The sequence below is a fragment of the Benincasa hispida genome, chromosome 6 (genome assembly GCF_027475165.1).
Source record: "Benincasa hispida cultivar pf3 chromosome 6, pf3_genome.v1.1, whole genome shotgun sequence".
In the NCBI taxonomy this organism is placed as follows: domain Eukaryota; kingdom Viridiplantae; phylum Streptophyta; class Magnoliopsida; order Cucurbitales; family Cucurbitaceae; genus Benincasa; species Benincasa hispida.
The window spans coordinates 26,866,649-26,885,393 of record NC_143483.1 but is presented as its reverse complement, the minus strand read 5'-3'; the positions used below and the strand labels follow the sequence as shown (position 1 = coordinate 26,885,393).

The window sequence follows — 18,745 nt, the reverse complement described above, 5'->3', positions numbered from 1 at the left end:
AGATTCACTAAGTTAAGCAAATATGTGTTTGACCGACAATCTAGATTATATTATTGAAAACCGTTTTCAAATATTGTAATCCAAAACAATGCAAATTTTATAAGCAATATTAGTTATGTTCTCATTGTATCTTTGGATTTTGAATTTTAAATTTTAACATGTAGAACTATGTTAAAAAAAGATAAAAACATTTAGAAATATAGTATTTCATGTTATAAACTCAATTCATAATATTACAAAATTTAGTTTATTATAGATCATATAATATTACAAAATAATAATTATACATTTTTTAAGGAAAATTTTCACAGATAGAAAAAATGTCAAATTATTTACAGAAATATAAAAAAAACTGATAAACACTGATAAACTTCTATCTGCCTCTATTAAGCTCTATCAAAGAATATTAAAATTTTGTTATTTTGTGTAAATAGTTTCACTTATTTTTCTATTTTTGATTTTTTATAACTAAAACGTGTCCATAAACTAATTAATAATAGTTTAAATTCAAATTAAGTGGGTAATTACAACTAGTTTTATGGTTTATAAATATAGTATAAAACACATTTAAAATAATATATTAATTAGAATCCAATTTCTCAATCTGCTACCCAATCCCTATCTGAAAATATAAAATACAAAATTATTTTATTGATTGATCCCATATTTTCAATTTTTTGAGTTCAAATTGTAACAAGCCCTCAAATTCCTTAACTTTGAAAAGATAAAATTCCCTATTAGCTCAAATATTTGAGAGAAATTTTGTCCAAATAAATTAAAATATATAAATCTTAGATTTCATATATGCATAATATGATATAGTTGGTAGGTATTTTTGTAATATTCTTTTTAATAAAAATAATACATGTCAATTACCTAAACTAGGTAATTTTTTTAATAAACTTATTGTGATTAATTAGTGTAAGGTGTCACAGTTTCCTTGACTTTACTATATCTGAAATCACGCATATGCCCCCAGAGGCCTAACTAATTCACACCATACCCTTCTTTCGACTGTACTCTCCTACTACGCCTCTTCTCTCAATACTCCTCTCTCGCCGTCGCCTCATCGTCGCCGCCATCGCCGCCGTCGTCACCTCGTTGCTTCTCCTCCTCTTCCTCTTCCTTCCCTGGTATCTCTCTTCTTCCCTCTAATTTTTTCTTTTTTATACCAATCGACATTAGTTTCTTTTTCCTCTGTATTGTATTCTCTCTCTCTCTCTCTCTCTCTCGGAGAACCCAATATCTTGCTCCGATCTCTGATTTTGAGGGCATGATTTTTGAACTTTTGTTGTTGTTTTTGGCTAATGTTTTCGCTCTAGGCTGTTAATTTTGCTCTAAAGTGATTTTTTAATTTTTTTTATAGTGTTGTTATCCTAAACAAGACATTCCGACATTGGAAGAAATTGGACTACTGTCGCGTTTCGTATAAGGTGTTGGATTCTGCGTGGAAATCAACTATTTAGCTTTTGGGTAACTTCTATCTACTTCATTATGCGAGTTTTGGAGTTTGGGATCTGTTTGAATGTCTGGCAAAGTAAACTACATCTCCATGGACCCTTTAATGGAGAATTTTTGTATAATCATTTAGGAATTTGTGTATTCGTCTTAAATGAGGGCTATTCGTGCATAGACTGGCCGTTGATCAAAATTTCCCTATTTGTGCTTCTTAATGCTACAAACACAAGTTGTAATAGTTCTGGTTTTAGTCCTTTTTTTTTTGGGGGGGGGGGGGGGGGCGCGAATCTCTGTACTCTCCGCATTAACTCTTAGCCGAGGGCATTCGCATTCCTATAATCCCTTATCTGGAGGTAGGGGTGACGTCTTCCCACTTGACCCCCTGCTTTTGGAGCCCCTTTCCTTGAACTTTATGTCAGTCTTCTTCCTGTTTAGCTTCTTTCCATTATATCAAATCTGCAAAGGAAAAAAAAAACATATAGATGTTGGGTTCTTGGAAATATTCATGGTTGGGCAAAAAGATTTGCAGTACAAAACCGAGGGGCTGAAATTCATTATCAGTGCTGAAGCTGCTGAGAATTGTTTCTGTTATAATGAATGGAGCAATCAGTGAGGTCCTGAAGGGGTGAAATTTAATCAACTTGGATTAGAAGAACTTGTTTGTTCTTCAACGAGAAACAATTTTTCATGGGGTCTTTTTGTTATGGTAAATTGCCTTTCCCCATGAAGTGGATCGTAAATGTAAAGCTAGTTCTGTTCAAGAACTTGTTCTCCTTCACCCTTGATTACGACTCTGAATTGTGTAAAGAATCAACAACTCTCCTCTCAACCAAAAAACTCTTCCTAGAGCCCAAAATTGATTTTTCTTTGTTCAACTTATCAAATAAGAGATGAGAATGGAGCCAAAATATCCCAGCTAGTTTCTAATTGCAGAAACAGTAGACTCATGGTACTCTTTGTTGAGAACAAAAAAAAGACCGATCCTCTTTCCTATCCTTAATAGGCAACTTCACATCTATAGACTACTATAACTCCCCTTCTTTTCCTACTTATGCCTTTCTTTCATCCTTGACTGTCACCTTTTGTACGCTTGCTGGCCCATCCACCATCATTAGTGGTTCTGTCCCCATGTTTTTCATTGATGAAACTATTAGGGACTGGACTCATCCACTGTGGTCTTTACAAAGTTCTTGTATGGTGTTTGGTACAAATCTTTTTTATTTTTAATTTTTCAAAATTGATGTATGAAATTACAAAAGGGGAGGAAAGCCCCAATCTATGAAGCATGGACACGCTCTGGACGCATGTGCAACATACAAATTTCTTTGTCCTATTTTTATCTATTTGTTTCTAGTTTCAGTCACGTGGGACATGTTTGGGGCACTTCCTGGACACACTTGGGAAATTTTTTAAAAGAGAAAATGGTCCAACCTTTTATGTTGGACCCAAATTTAAAGCCAAATCAATTACATGTTAAACCAAGATTTAAAAAAAAAAAAAAAAATGGAAAGCCAATTTTTTAAGTTAAAAAACATAAACATAAAAATCTGAAATTAGAAACATAACCGTTCCATCTCCTACAATTGTTATTAACTTGGCTTTTTTTTTTCTTGGTAAAAGAAACAATTCATTGATATATATAAGGGGAGAACCTCGAGCAAAGATATTTTAATAGAGATCGCCAATTACTAACTAAAAAGGACAAACTAAAGTGAGAGAAAGGGTGCTTTAATTTACACCATGAAAAAGCAGTAGACAACACAAATTCTAAAAACTGAGTACTAGAAGAACAAGTATCATTAAAAAGTCTTTTGTTCCTTTCACCCCATAAGCACCAAAGGAACACACGAATGAAGGCCAACCAAATCACCTGTTTAGTACCACCAAAAGCTTGACTGACTAATACAGAGACCAAAGCATCGGAAATATTATTAGAACAAGTGAAGGACCAACCAAAAGTAGGCAAGAGAAGATCCTACAAGCTAGTAGTAAAAGAACAATGGAAAAAAAGATGAACCGGCGATTCAACATACTTATGACACATATGACACTAAGAGGGAGACAGAGACATATAAGGCATGCGACACTGCAAACGATCAGCAATATTGATGACACCCCAGCTAAGCTTCCAAAGAAAGATTTTAATCCTCTTGGATATCTGTCCTTCCAAATCACCGAATAAAGGTCAGTCAAAACTGAATCCATATCACCCACCAAAGCAGCCATAAGAGATTTAACAGTAAAGCCCATAGAAGGATCAAGAGGCCACAACCAAGCATCAGGGAAGGAACGTAAATGGACAGATGTCGGGTGAAGAGATAATGAAACCCATTCAACAATCTCCAACTCAGTAAGATTACGATGAAAATTCAAATTCCAAGCAGACATAGAAGAGATCCAAGCAATAGCAACAATAGCCTTAGGTTGCTGCACAAGACGAAAGAGCCTTGGATAAACATTGGCAAGGACACCACAACTTAGCCAAGAGTCATGCTAGAAAGACGTAGACGAATCGTCACCAATACGACGTCTAATCCGGTTAGCAATTAGGTCAACAAATGTACCTCCAAGGAGCTCTGGAAGAACCACTAGAAATAGGTGAGGGCCAAACACAAATCAGTGGAATAATAGTTAGCAACAATGAGCTTCCTCCACAAAGCATCATGCTCAGATAAAAATCGCCAAGTCCATTTGGCAAGAAGAGCAGAGTTTTGATATTTAAAATTACCAATGCCAAGACCACCCAATAATCACGGGTGCTGAGAAATCACCTAATTCACATTATGTAAGTCACCATCATCACGAGAACCTTCCCGAAAGAAATCTCTAACCAACTTATCAAGGCAACTAAAAACAAATGGGCCTGGAATAAGGACATAATTAGGAAGGCTAGAGAGAGTGGCTTGAAAGAGAGTCTGATGACCCCTTTTCGATATATAAGCATACAGTTATGGAGCTTATGCTGAATTCTCTCAACCACGAGCTGCCAAAACGAAACAGACTTAGAATTGCCACCCAAAGGAAGCCCCAAATAATATGCAGGCCAGAAACATCTTTTGCAAGCAAAAGAACTCAACAACCAATCAAAATTAGAGTATGAAACATGAATCCCAAGGAGTTCACTCTTTAGCAAGATTGATTTTAAGCCCCGAAGCACGTTAAAAAATATGGACAATGTCAAACAAGTTATATAATACAGATCTTTCAGCAATTGAGAACAATAAAGTGTCATAAGCAAATTGTAAGTGAGTAAGTGAAAATGTTGAGTGACCAATAGGGTGAGCAACAGTAAGACCCAACATGGAGCTGTGGTCAAGAAGACGACTCAAACAATCAACAACTACTATAAATAAGAAGGGAGAGAGAGGGTCATCCTGTCTTATTCCGTGAGAGGGAATAATTTTGCCACGAGGGGGGTCATTAACAATTAATTTGGCGTTCTATGCTTTTTTAAGTGGAGTGCATTATTTTATATTAAATGTATATGTATCCTAAAAATAATAATAAAAAAAGAGTGTATCGTCAACGTGTCTATGTCCTAGTTTTTCTAAAATTGGCGTATCGTCGTGTTGTGTCCACTTCCATGTCTGTGCTTCTTAGGCCTCAATTCAAGGGAGTAATGGAAAAAATTCCACTTGGACAAAGTTTTAGATGCCCTTGGAAGCATGGAGCAAGTATTACTCAATTAATCCTTGCAAAACGAACAAAGTTATTTTGAGTTGCGTGGATATTGACCAAGCTAAACCCTTCTCTCATCAAGTTGGCTGGCAGAATGTGTGGGTCAACTGACATTTGTGTCATGGAGTTAGAAAGGCTTCTTTGAACTCAAAGTTGTCACTTCCTATTGGAATTAGGTTAAATTTAGATACATCCCTCTCAATATATGGAATCTTGACATGTTAACGTTCATTTGAGAGGTTTGCTGTGGTTTTCTTTTGACGTGTTAGAGGATCTAGAAGGCTTGACCTCATAAAATTTTGCTAAAATATCCAATTAAATTTGTATAGCTTCATTCTCACCAATATCCTTTTGCCTTCATGTTTTCAACCCCTTCTTTTACATTGTCTATTTTATTTAACCACTGTTTCAACTTGGCTTATTACGTGGGAAGAATAATTAGTAGTCAAGTAAAAATGCAAAGCTAAATGGTTGGGAGAAGGGGATGAAAACTCGTCGTCCTTTCATAATATAGCCAATTCAAAAAGGAAAAAGAGTTTAGTGGTGGAGATCCAAAATATGGAAGCTAGAAGCTTGGTTGATTTGTTGAAGAGTTTGGCAGCTTTCTCAAGACTCTTTACCCAAAAAGAGAAGACCCAAGCTTTATCATTAGCGATTTGAGTGGAGGCTTGTTCTTTCAAATGTTTGTTTGGAGTTGGAAAATACTTTTTACGAAAGAAGAATTAAAAAGGCTATTGATGAGCTTGGTAATTATAGAGCCCCAGGACTAGATGTTTATGCTGGTAAATTTATGAAAAAGTTTTGGCCCATTTTAAAGAACGATTGGTTGAAGATCTTTGAGGATTTTTATGAGAAGGAGATCCTGAATAGATGTGTCAATGAGACTTTATCTCTGTCTAATTCCAAAGAACACCAGAGAAACGAAGGTAGCTGATTATCGGCCTATAGGTCTTGTGACAAGTGTCTATAAAGTGGTGGCTGAAGTCTTTGCCCATCATCTTAGAAAGATGATGCATCTGAATGTTTCTTAGAATCAATTGGCCTTTGTTTTAGGTAGACATTCTTCATTCCATCCTCTTAGCTTCTTCTTTTTCTTCTTATATATATATATAATCAACAACTTTCATTGAGAAAAAATGAAAAAAATACAAGGGCATAAAAAAACAAGCCCACAAAAAAGAAAGGGTTTCTAACTAAGTAAGATGTTACCTAGGGAATAATTACAAAAAAGCTTTGAAACTGAAGCCCAAAGCAAAACATGAAACCTCACCAGGCCCAAACCTCACTCGAGTCCTTGCCTAAACCATTGAATACTCTATTGCTCCTCTTTCCCTAAATATCCCACAACAAAGTGGACATCCCAATAAACCATAAAAAACGACCTTTCTCTATGAAAAGCAGATGGAGGAGGAACTCCTTGATCATTGCAGGAATATTCCTCTAGCCAGCTACCTGAACATCAAACTCCTACAAGGAACAAATCCACATAGACCTTGCATATTGACAGCCCCAACGAAAGTGATCCAGGTCTTCTTCCACCTTCTGACAAAGAATACAACAAAAAGGACCTATTAATGAAGTCATCTTCCTTACAAGCCTATCCAAAGTATTAATGAAGCCATCTTCCTAACAAGCCTATCCAAAGTATTCACACGGCCTAGCAAAACTTGCTAGGTAAAGAGCTTGATTCCATCCTCAATGAGTTGGTGGATTAGTGTAGTTGTGAAAAGGAAACAGATTAGGTAATCAATCTTGACTTTGAGAAAGCTTATGACATGGTGGAGTGCGATGTCCTGTTGGAGGTTCTTTGGTAAATGCTTTGGAGAAAGATGGATCAACTGGGTTAAAGGATGCATCATGAACACCTCCTTATCTGTCTTTGTTAGTGGCAGACCATTGGGATTATTCACACTTCGTGAGGACTTTGCCAAAGTGATTCATTACGACCCTTTCTGTTTGTGATTGTGGATAATGTTCTGAGTGCTTTGTTAGAAAAGGCCTATGTGTTTGGTATGAAAATCATTGTCAAAAAACCACCATCTTGGGCATTCACTTGGAAGGTACCAAAGAGGATGAAGTTGTTGAGAGTTGGGATTGTGATGTGGTTAGCTGACCTATGACTTATTTAAGGGTTCTTTGGTGGAAAATCCCAGATCTTCTATGTTTTAGAATTTGGTTGAGGAGAAAATAGCTTCGAAAATTGCTAGATGGAGCAATTTCCTTTGTTCAAGAGGGGGTAGGCTCACACATGCTAATGTCGTTCTGTCAAGCATCCTATTTACTATTCCCGAATTAGTGCATATTGTGCAAAACAAATGTTGAAAACCACACGTCACAACCACCTTTTCGTACATTATTCCTGGGCATTTTTATGGAATAGGCTCCTAAAGTGTTTTGGGATTAGTTGGTGTTGGCCTAAAAATATTAATGAGGCTTTCTGGCCGTTGATTTTAAGGATTCCTTTCAAAGATAGAGGTTGTTTTCTTTGGATCAATGCTATTGCAACACTTCTTTGGCAGTTCTGGCTTTACAAAAATCAGAGGGTATTCAAAGAGAAGATCAGTGGCAAGGATTACCAGTGGGACTCAATCAAGCTCTTTGTGTTCATCTGGTGTTCTCTGTCTTATTCTTGGCTAATTGGGATTTTCTTTTTGTAGCCCTTTGGCCTTGGGGATGTCTCATCTCCCCTTTTTTTTGTATTCACGGCACTTTCCTAGTCAAGCCATCATGGATCTTGAGCTGGAAGGAATAAGGCTTTTGTGCAATAGTTTTTTCCAATTTAATGTAACAGGATTGGAGTAATTTGGTAAATTCAAATTAATCTTGGTTAATCCTTGATTAATTACATTTTAGCTTCCTAATTAGTTTTTAGTTTCCTTTTAGTTATTCTATCTTATCTTTAATTCTCTATAAATAGAGTATTGTTCCCTTGTATTCAATAACTTTTGATGCATTAATAAAACCCTCTCATTGGTTTTACACGACAATTGATCCAAAGCCCGTAGCCTAACAAACAATGCTTAACGGTCTATCCTTTGTTCCATGGATCTTTTTAAGCTACATTTTTTTTTCTGTAGAGTTGGGTTCTATGCTAGTTGTTGAACTGGGCCTTTCCTTTGTCTTATTGGAGACCCACCACGCTATCCTTCTCAACTCGAAGCATGGCTGATGTCTCCCACCCTTACTGATCTTGACCCAGTCTCATCTTTAATCATCCATTTTCTTTGCCATCAGGTGTCTTTTGCCCCTGCGAAAAAAAGATGTGGGCCCTTTTATTTGTTAGAACCTTCGTTGCTAACATGACCAAGCACTCCACCTCGTACTTTAGTTGCTAGTTTGGATATTGGTGATTACCTCCTAAACCCTCCTCAAACAACTAATGGGGGGCTGTGTGGTGCGGGGTTGCCTTCTTTATGACCCACAGTGGTTCCAAAAGCCCTCCCTTTCGTTGACCTCACCACTGTTCTGTGCCCTCTATTAGCCCTTTTAAGTTTATTCAACTAGAGAGCCTCCTCTGTTTAGAGGTTGTCTATATTCCCTTCCTTGAGCGACCAGACTGCCTTGACCTTGCCATTCAAAGTGTTGGATTTTTCCACCCACTGGCTTTACAGAACCTTGCTAATTGGTTAAATCTATGGATGTGTGCTGCAGAACAAACAAGCTAACGAACAAAGGCTTTGGTTTTGACTAAAAATGGGGATTAAATCATGCTTGTATCTCTGGTACAAATTTCTCCATTATTATCATGGCTAAACCTCAAGGGAGAGTCAAGCTACTTGGAAGAGGCATATGACAAGGAGATCCTCTCTCTTTACTTTTTCATCATGGTGTGACAATTTAATCTTTTGGCCTTATCGAAGGCTTTAACATGGGAGCAAGGATTAAATATTATGTCCATATTGGTATCAAAATATCAATTTTATGGATATATCGATAAAATATTGATATTGCTGGATATTTTTTATAAATACAAAAATATATAAAGATTATTTAAATTAATAGTTAAGTTGTTTTTACTTCCAAACCAAGAATATTTTGTTATTAGTATTCATATCTGTATTGTATTGATAGATGGTATTTTTTATGTTTTGTGATGTTGATCAATCCTAAATATTGATGTCAAACCCTACCATTTACATATATCAACATTGATATTTTAATCCTTGCTCGAGAGGTAACTTTTTCTTCATCAATCATCTTCAATTTGTTGATGATATTATTTTTTCCCCTACATTTAATGCATTTGGATCTCTTTTCAATTTCTCTTTGGGTTCGGTTTTGAAGACTTTTTATAACTATTCTCTAGATAATATCTTACATAGTTGGAAATCCTTTCTCTAATGGAGTTCTTTTGTAGACTTTTTTAATTTTATTTTATTTTAAAATTTGCTCTGTATTCTTTTATTTTTTTCTCAATAAAAGCGGTTGTTTCCATAAAAGAAAAATCAAGATGTTTGAGAAAACATTCGGTATCAAGATAAATTACAGTGAGATTGAGATTAGGGGGATTGATGTTGATAAAATTCAGTAATTAAAGCTCTTGCTTTTCTCTCTTTGAATATGAAATTGGCTCTCGACACCCACTCATGTTTGGAGATCCCTCATAATGGAAAAACATGTATCCTTCCTTTTGGGCTTCTAACATAGAGGGTATTGAAAACATGCTTTAAAAGTGGAGGAACTCATGTATCTCTGTAGGTGGCTGTCTTACTATTATTCAAGTTAGTCTACCCGATCTTCTAACCTACTATATATATATATACTATATTTCTCTCTTTATATTATGTTGCCGGGTGAAATGAAAAACTCTACTGTGATATTAATCAAATGGAAAAATTTAGAAAATTGTGATAAGTTGGTCAAATAAAAAACGGTCTCTTTACATTTTCTTTATTATTTTTGTGACCTTGCACGATTCACAGCTTCCAATTGGAGTGGCCAACACAAGTTCTTTTATAATTACTCTAATTTTTTCATTAATTTTGACACGGATAGACTGTTGAATTGACCTTCACCCATCTACTTAAACTTTTGGATCAATTGGTGATTTAACATGGTAATAGAGCAGGAGGTACAGGAGATCTTGTGTTAAAATCTTTGCAATGTTATTTTCTCTCCAATTAATATTGATTTCTCCTTGTAGGGTCTTCTATATATTTCAAACCCATGAGTGAAGGAGGGTTAAAGTGTTGATATAATATTAAATTCACTCATAAGCTTAAACTATTGGGTCAATCGATGATTTAACAGATTGGAAGTTTATAAGGGAAGGGACTCTCGTCCCTTGGGTAGGCCACCAATTAGAAGGGGAAGAAGATACAATGTAGATAGAGAGAATGGGGGTAGGGTATAAGTAGATAAGAAGAACTTCTTATGGGACAGGATTATCTTTTGAGTCATTTGAGTTGTTGGGAGAGGAGATCAACCCTCTCTAATTGGCCAACGGTTTGTAGGTTGAAAATCTTTCATTGGAAGAACATCTATTAAGTAAAAAGTAAGTATTACTTTTCAACATGCCCCATACTGCATCTCCAATATGAGGAAGGATTAAGCCTTGCCCACCTTTACATGTCAGTCTACCATATCACCTGTATGAGGTCTCCCACCCCTTTTTTTTTTTTTTTATACTTCCACATTGCACAACCCATCAACTTCCAGCTTATAATCATCTGATTATCGACGGATCCTCATGGAATGGATTAACCCTTGCCTACCTTTCACATTAGCTTCAATCCTCAAGGCTTCTGCAATTGCAATCCGGTATGTGCAAGTTTAATTTAGGTCCCGTTTGATAATCATTTGGTTTTTGAAAATGAATCTTATAAGCACTACTTCCACCTATAAGTTTTTATGTTCTATTATCCAGATTCTCCTTATGTTTTCAAAAACCAAGCTAAGTTTTGAAAAATAAATTAAAAAATAGCTTTTAAAAACTTGTTTTTATTTTTAGAATTTGACCATAATTCAAGTGTTTCCTTGATGTCGATGAAAACCATGATAGAGGAATTGAGAGGATACTAGCATAAATTTCAAAAACAGAAAATTAAAAATGAAATCGTTATCAAGTGCGTAGGGTCTGTTTGGTAGAGAATCCAAATTCTGTTTTATGTTTTCAGATTGATTGAGTTCAACAAATATATGTTTGGTGGGCAACCTTGATACTGTTTTTGAAACATGTTTCCGTATTATGTGGTCCAAGCAGTATAAATTCTGAAAATAATATTTTAATGTTTTCGAATATTTTAAATTTTGAATTTTAAAGTGCAGAATTATATTAAGTAAAGATAAAAATACTTAGAACTACCGTATGTCATGTTATAAACTCAATTTATTTTCTGAAAAGTAAAATATGTATTATGTAATTTATTATAAAACATATAATATTACAAAATAATAGTTATAAAAAAAAAATTAACATAAAACATGTTAATAAATAAACTAATAATTTTTTTATTATCGACTAATATTCAGTTGGTAACTACATTAAGTTTTATGATTTATAAATATAATATAAATCACATTTTAAGCAATTATTTAAATTAGAATCCAGTTTCTGGATTTGCTACCAAACACATATATGAAAACATGAAATACAACTTTATTTTAATTGAATTCGTTGTTTTTAAATTTCAGATTTCCTATCAGACAGACCCTTAGTAATCACTGTAGTTTGATCCCACTCAAAGTTTGAAAACCATTTCTAAACATTTTTGTGCCTTATCCACTTCAAAACTAAAAATGTATTTATTTATTTTAATAACAATCCAACTTTCATTAAGAATATGAAAGATCAAATAATAAAAAAGGACTGTTGTCAAAATAAATAAAATACAGATTACAAAATAATTTGAATTGTGGGCTCATAAAGAAACACTGAAGTAGACTGAATTCCACAAGTCCTCCCACAAAGTATCTTTCTTCTGAATTCCTCCTTTACAGCCAAGTAAATAACAAAGCTGGAAACAAAAAAAACTTGTTAGGGAACTTGACCTTATCCACTAGGAAGGAGGGTTCAGAATGACTCCTTTGGCACCTCGTGAATGCTCAACCTTTGAAGGTTAAGTTGAATCCCTGCCAAAAACATCTCAACTCTGGTGGGAAAAGGACAGAACCATAGCAGATAATTTATATCCTCGGCTTCACTACACAATACATGCCATTTTGGGCATCTTGCTTGAGAGGAGGCTTTCAAAACTTCAAAGTATCAATTATTCCTAAAGCAACCAACCAAGCAAATAATTGAATTTTCTTGGAGCCTTTTATTTTGCACAAGGAAGTGAAGAAAGAATAAGATGAAGATGGAGCCAAAAAGGAGACCAAGTGTATAGTGCCTACAAGAGAAAGGCCCAAATGGTTTAAGGGACTATAAAAAGTTGATCTCTAAAACCATGGGAAGGAACAGTCGGCTAAAGCAAAAGCAAAAGAGAAGTTAATTCCTCAATTTCACAATCCAACATCTAAGATAATATCAACTCGGTTGTTGGATGAGAGCAAGGTCACTGAATCCATTAATTCCATTTTAAAAAAATTGATGACTCTGGACAAATTTGGAAGGGGGCCTTTTCCTTCTTTATTTGGCTAGATATAACGGAAGGTAACATGAATGAGATCATCAACTAGTCAATTTATCTATGAATATATCTGTAAGTTGGAGAGTTTGATTTGACATAGATCTAAAAGATCCTTTTCCTCTCAACGATGGAACAAAAGAAAAATGCAGTAGGGTCTTCAAGCTCCACGCTTAGCCAACTTCTTGGGTTTTTGGTGGATAAGAGTGGACATGGGACTCGGGTTAGGGTGCAGCGTAACTAAGAGCCACTCCATTTAGGTTGAGCCCGTATGGTTATGGGTGTGGGCACAAGCGATCTAGTGTTCGAGCCAATTGGTCAAATGATGACTTCACTCATGGAGAGTTTGATCCTGGCTCAGGATGAATGTTGGTGGCATGCTTAACATGTGCAAGTCAGACGAGAAGTGGTGTTTCCAGTGGATGACAGGTGAGTAACGCGTAAGAACCTGTCCATGGGAAGGGAACAACAGTTGGAAACGACTGCTAATACCCTGTGCATGTAAGAACCTGTCTTTTGTAATTATTCTATAGACATGGTCTTGTATAGTTGGAGTCTCTTTTCATGGGCCGGTTTTTTATATGCTGTGTATCCTTTCATTTTTTTCTATATGAAAGTTGTTCCTATAAAAAATAATAATAATAATAAAAAAATAATAGAAAGGTTACCAAGACGGTGATCAGTAGCTGGTATGAGAGGATGATCAACAATATTAAGGATTCCTTGATATTTTAGGGACAAAAAATTATCGACAAAAAAGGGAAAATATCAATTTATACCCCTAAACTTTAGGGTTGTATCAATTTAAACTTTTTGAACTAATAGTTGTATTAATTAAATCCTAAACTTTTGAAAGTGTCAATTTACACTTTCCATTATATTCTGTTTGGATAAACATCGTGTGAAACATATAATTTTATCAATTAAACCCCCTTCTGTGGGTTATTTCCCTGGTTATATCATCTGTCTTCTTTTAAAAACTATGTTGTGACTTTCTTGTTTGGAATGGGAGCTCTTGTACTTTTTCCTTTGGGTTCCATTGGGCTCTTTCTGATAGAGAGACGATGGATGCAGTGCCTTTCCTTTCTCTTCTTGAGAGTCATCTCTTTTGTCGTGGGAGGAGAGATGTGAGAGTTTGGAGCCTTAATCCTTTGGAAGGGTTCTCGTGTAAGTCATTTTTTCAGTGTTTGGTTAACCCCTCTCCTCTTGGTGCTTTTTGTCGTTATGGAGGATCAAGGTTCCTTGAAAGGTGAGGTTATTTACTTGGCAGGTTCTTCATGGCCGTCTTAATACGTTGGATAGGCTTGTGAGGAAGATCTTGCTGATGGTTGGGCCTTTTTGTTGTATTCTTTGTCGAAAGGTGGAAGAAGACTTGGACCATATTCTTTGGCATTGTGATTTTGCGAGCTATGTTTGAGATTCCTTTTTCCAAACGTATGGCATGCTAAGTGCCCGACACAGAGATGTTAGTGATATGATAGAGGAGTTCCTCCTCAATCCGCCGTTTGGAGAGACAGACCGGTTTCTTTGGTGTGGTTGTTTTTGTGCTATTATTTGGGTGCTATGGGGTGAGAGGAATAGTAGGGTGTTTAGAGGGATTGAAAGGGATGCTAGAGACATTTGGTCTCTTGTTCGGTTTCATGTCATTGGGCTTCGATTTTGAAGGCTTTCTGTAACTATCCTTTAGACTTGATTTTGTATAGTTAGGGTCCCTTCTTGTAGTGGGAGCCTCCTTTCTTTTATGGACTTGGTTTTTTGGATGCTCGTGTGTTCTTTCATTTGTTCTCAATGAAAGTAGTTGTTTTCATCAAAGAAAACAGATTCTTAATTAAGATTTCTTTTGAAAATCGTTCGTGCATAAATTTTATTCGTCCATTTTTATTAATTTGACATATGAATAAGTATATGCACGTATAAGAATTGAATGCATGTATGATTTTCAAATGTAATCTTTATGATGGGTTTAAATTGATTCACTTAAAACAATTCAGAAGTTTAATTTGAAATACTTGTATGTTTCACACAATATTTTCTGAACCAAGTCTGGAGGAGGGTGTTAATTGATACAATTACAAAAGTTCAGGATTGAAATTGTTATAATCATTAGTTCAGGGTTTAAATTGATATAATCTCAAAGTTTAGAGGTATAAATGGGTATTTATCCCAAAAAAATACCAATTGAAACTTAAGGCAGCCTGTAAATTATTTATTTAATTATTTCTTTTGAATTTCTTTGTTTTACATTTTTGTAATGAATACTCAGACTTCAATATTTTATTGATGTTTACATTGATAGTTTCTTAAAGTTTCAACTTGCATTCTTCTATGCGCTGCTTTGTTTCTTCGAATTTGACCTCTGAGAAGCTCGTTTATGCTCATGCCTTCGTGAGTATTGCCTTGGTTGCTCCATGCTCATTACTCTCAATTTTTGTACAATCTTGGTCGTTGTCTTGGCTAACGAGCACACCGAGCAAGAGATCTCGACAGTTAGACAGAAAGTTTGTTAGGGGCGGTAGTGGGGATGCACTAAGCGACGGAAGCAAAGAAAGAATCAAGCTAGGGAACACTCCAGATTTACTAAAGGCCTCCTTAATTAAGGGCTTCTAACGCTTTGGTTGTAGGCAGGCCAGGTCCAACCCTTTCAACGTTTCATTGAGAAAGCCCAAAAAGTTGGTAGTTCAAATGTGTTATTTAAAGTTAAAAGTTTTTGTTTTGGTATCGGTATCAGTCCTGGGATGTACCAGAAGAAGCTTTTAAAATAATTGGTCAAAAGGGATGCCATTTATGAAAGATGGAAATTTGAGGGCTATTTTGGACAATTGCCCATGTGGATGTGATGGTGTTGACCTGAAGAGGAAATTAATTTGACTTAACACATCCATGCTTCAATTTTACCTTGCGGGGTCTGCAGCTGCTCACCCTGATGGCCAATCTTGGAATGCTGACAAAAGTTCGGCAGATCTAGGTCATAAGTTGTTTCAAATGCAGTTGCACCGTTTGCCTATAAAGCTCTCCAATCTTGAGCTACGCAACTCAAGCTTAATATTATAATCAAGAACAGCAACCTTAGTCTCTTAAAAATGCCAAACACGCTTATGTTCCAATTTTCAAACAGAGGGTTATGTCCGGTCCTTTACATGGCCTTGTTTTCTTTTTGGAGCCTGAATCTCTTACATTGTTGGTGATGATCTTTGTTCACAACTCAACTTACCCTCCAGAAGTTCTGGATTTCTGGGAGCATTATACTTGACTTTTAAATGGTGTTTGATTTGTTAACCCATTCTCCGGTCTATTTATTAACTTGAAATTATTAAATGTTCTGGTACATTGGCCATTATGTAAACTAAGATTTTGAAAGGTTGGGTAAGCAACTGAGTCTTTCTTTGGCATTCATGGATTTTTTAACTCTTGTTACCATTGGGTCGACCATCATTATTGTACATACCACATTCTCACCCTGTGCACAATCATATTAAGACGGTAAAAATCAATTTATAAATTTATTACCTATGTTTCAATTAAGTAAAATATTGTCTAGCTGTAGATTTGACTTGCGTAATGCTGGAAAACTTCCATTGCTTGCATAATTTGTTAGAGCTTGGATGCTTATCCTAACAAAATGAACAAGTTGATAGTTGTTTTATTGAACTCGGTTGTTTATACTGGTATTCTACCCTCTAACACGACTTTCTTTCTTCTTTTCTATGGCAGTGTGGTACAGTAGAGTGTCTAATATTTGTTCTTCATTTCAACATGAAGAAAACATGCAGAATCATGTGATGCTGGTGTCTTCATACTCTGAATAAATGGCTGATCACTCCTTAATTGTGTCGGAGACTGCACTTAGTCTGGTAGATCACACTCTGGTTATTGGACAAGAATTTCCCGATGTTGAAACTTGCCGGAGAATGTTGAAAGATATTGCTATAGCTATGCATTTTGATATTCGAATCGTTAAATCTGATCGTAGCCGGTTTATAGCCAAGTGTTCCAAGGAAGGTTGCCCATGGCGTGTGCACGTAGCAAAATGCCCTGGAGTTCCAACCTTTACAGTTAGAACCTTACATGGCGAGCATACTTGTGAAGGTGTTCGTAATCTTCATCATCAGCAAGCCTCCGTGGGATGGGTTGCCAGATCTGTGGCAGCACAAGTAAGAGATAATCCACAGTATAAACCCAAGGAAATCCTCCGGGATATCCGTGATCAGCACGGAGTTGCTGTATCTTACATGCAAGCTTGGCGTGGGAAAGAACGTAGCATGGCTGCACTTCATGGAACTTTTGAAGAAGGGTATCGCCTTCTTCCTGCATATTGTGAACAAATAAGGAAAACAAACCCTGGAAGTATTGCTTCAGTTTTTGCAACTGGACAGGAAAATTGTTTCCAGCGCTTGTTTATTTCTTACCGTGCCTCGATATATGGGTTTATAAATGCCTGTAGGCCGCTTCTTGAACTTGATAGGGCACATCTTAAAGGAAAATACTTGGGAGCCCTACTCTGTGCTGCTGTTGTTGATGCGGATGATTCATTGTTCCCATTGGCCACTGCAGTTGTTGATGTGGAGAGTGATGAAAATTGGATGTGGTTCATGTCAGAATTGCGGAAGCTTCTTGGGGTAAATACTGATAGCATGCCAAGATTGACAATACTATCTGAAAGACAAAGAGGCATCGTTGAGGCAGTCGAGACACATTTTCCTAGTGCCTTTCATGGATTTTGTCTGCGTTATGTAAGCGAAAATTTTCGTGATACATTTAAAAACACAAAGTTGGTCAATATTTTTTGGAATGCTGTTTATGCTCTCACTGCAGCTGAATTCGACAGCAAAATTGCTGAAATGGTGGAGATCTCACAGGAAGTTATAACGTGGTTTCAGCACTTCCCTCCCCAATTGTGGGCAGTAGCATATTTTGAAGGTGTGCGATATGGCCATTTTACATTAGGGGTTACAGAGTTGTTATATAATTGGGCACTTGAGTGTCACGAGCTCCCCATTGTCCAGATGATGGAACATATCCGTAATGAGATGGCATCTTGGTTTAACGAACGGCGTGAAATGGGAATGAGATGGACCTCCATTCTAGTGCCCTCTGCTGAGAAGCGGATCGCTGAGGCAATTGCAGATGCTCGTTGTTATCAAGTACTTCGTGCAAATGAAGTTGAGTTTGAAATTGTCTCAACTGAGCGGACAAATATTGTGGAGATACATAGTCGCGTGTGTTCTTGTCGTCGTTGGCAACTATATGGTCTGCCTTGTGCTCATGCTGCTGCTGCTCTGATGTCCTGTGGGCAGAATGCTCATCTATTTGCTGAGCCTTGTTTCACTGTTGCTAGTTTCCGTGAAACTTATTCGCAAATGATATACCCGATCCTCGACAAGAGCTTGTGGAAGGAGCCGGGTGAGGGGGCTGAGGGGGGAGGTGCAAAGGTTGATATCACAATACGTCCTCCCAAAGTTCGTCGCCCACCCGGAAGGCCAAAAAAGAAAGTTCTCAGAGTTGAAAACTTGAAACGCCCAAAGAGGATTGTACAATGCGGTCGATGTCATTTGTTGGGACACTCTCAAAAGAAATGCACGATGCCAATGTAACATTCGGTAGATTATTGAATATATTATCTTCCCTCAGAAATGCAATAGAATTAGTGATATGTGCAATCTCAATTCTCCTGTAACCTCTAGTTGCTGCTACATAAGATGCTAAGTTATTTTTGGCTAATTACATAGTTTTTTTCTTTCGTTCTTTCTTTTCTTAAAAGAAAAATGTTTATAGTTCTTGCTCATCAATCGCCATTTTAAGATTTCATGTTTCCTATCACAATATGTATTATTTAGGAGAACTAGTATATTTAAATTTATTCTTCATCCTTGTCATCTTGGTGTTTTTTCAGTACAAGTGGCCATGAAGATTTGAACCTTTAATTTAAAAAAAAAAGAATTTATGCTAATTACTATTGAGCTATCATGGGAAATACTTAATCCTAAGTAGGCGAGCTATGTGTGGCAAGCGAATCAATTTCAAGGATCTCATCAAAATTCATC

General features: G+C 36.2%; 1 protein-coding gene across 3 annotated transcripts; it reads left to right on the top strand.

Annotated features, from left to right (window-relative positions):
- Positions 1–931: 931 nt before the first annotated feature.
- LOC120079771 (uncharacterized) lies at positions 932–18,446 on the top strand. 3 transcript variants are annotated; one of them, XM_039034147.2, is made up of 3 exons: positions 932–1,133; positions 1,367–1,473; positions 16,416–18,446. In XM_039034147.2, exon 3 carries the CDS (start codon positions 16,511–16,513, stop codon positions 18,293–18,295), a length of 1,785 nt encoding a protein of 594 aa, XP_038890075.1. In that variant the 5' UTR covers positions 932–1,133; positions 1,367–1,473; positions 16,416–16,510; the 3' UTR covers positions 18,296–18,446. The 3 variants fall into 3 exon arrangements, with proteins under 3 accessions (XP_038890075.1, XP_090171127.1, XP_038890076.1); XM_090315001.1 differs by having other exon boundaries at positions 981–1,133; positions 1,367–1,433; XM_039034148.2 differs by lacking the exons at positions 932–1,133; positions 1,367–1,473 and adding an exon at positions 10,750–13,205.
- Positions 18,447–18,745: the final 299 nt, after the last annotated feature.

What these genes read in the sequence shown, in the direction of transcription:
- LOC120079771 (XM_039034147.2), top strand. Translation starts at nt 16,511, where the DNA reads ATGGCTGATCACTCCTTAATTGTGTCGGAGACTGCACTTAGTCTGGTA.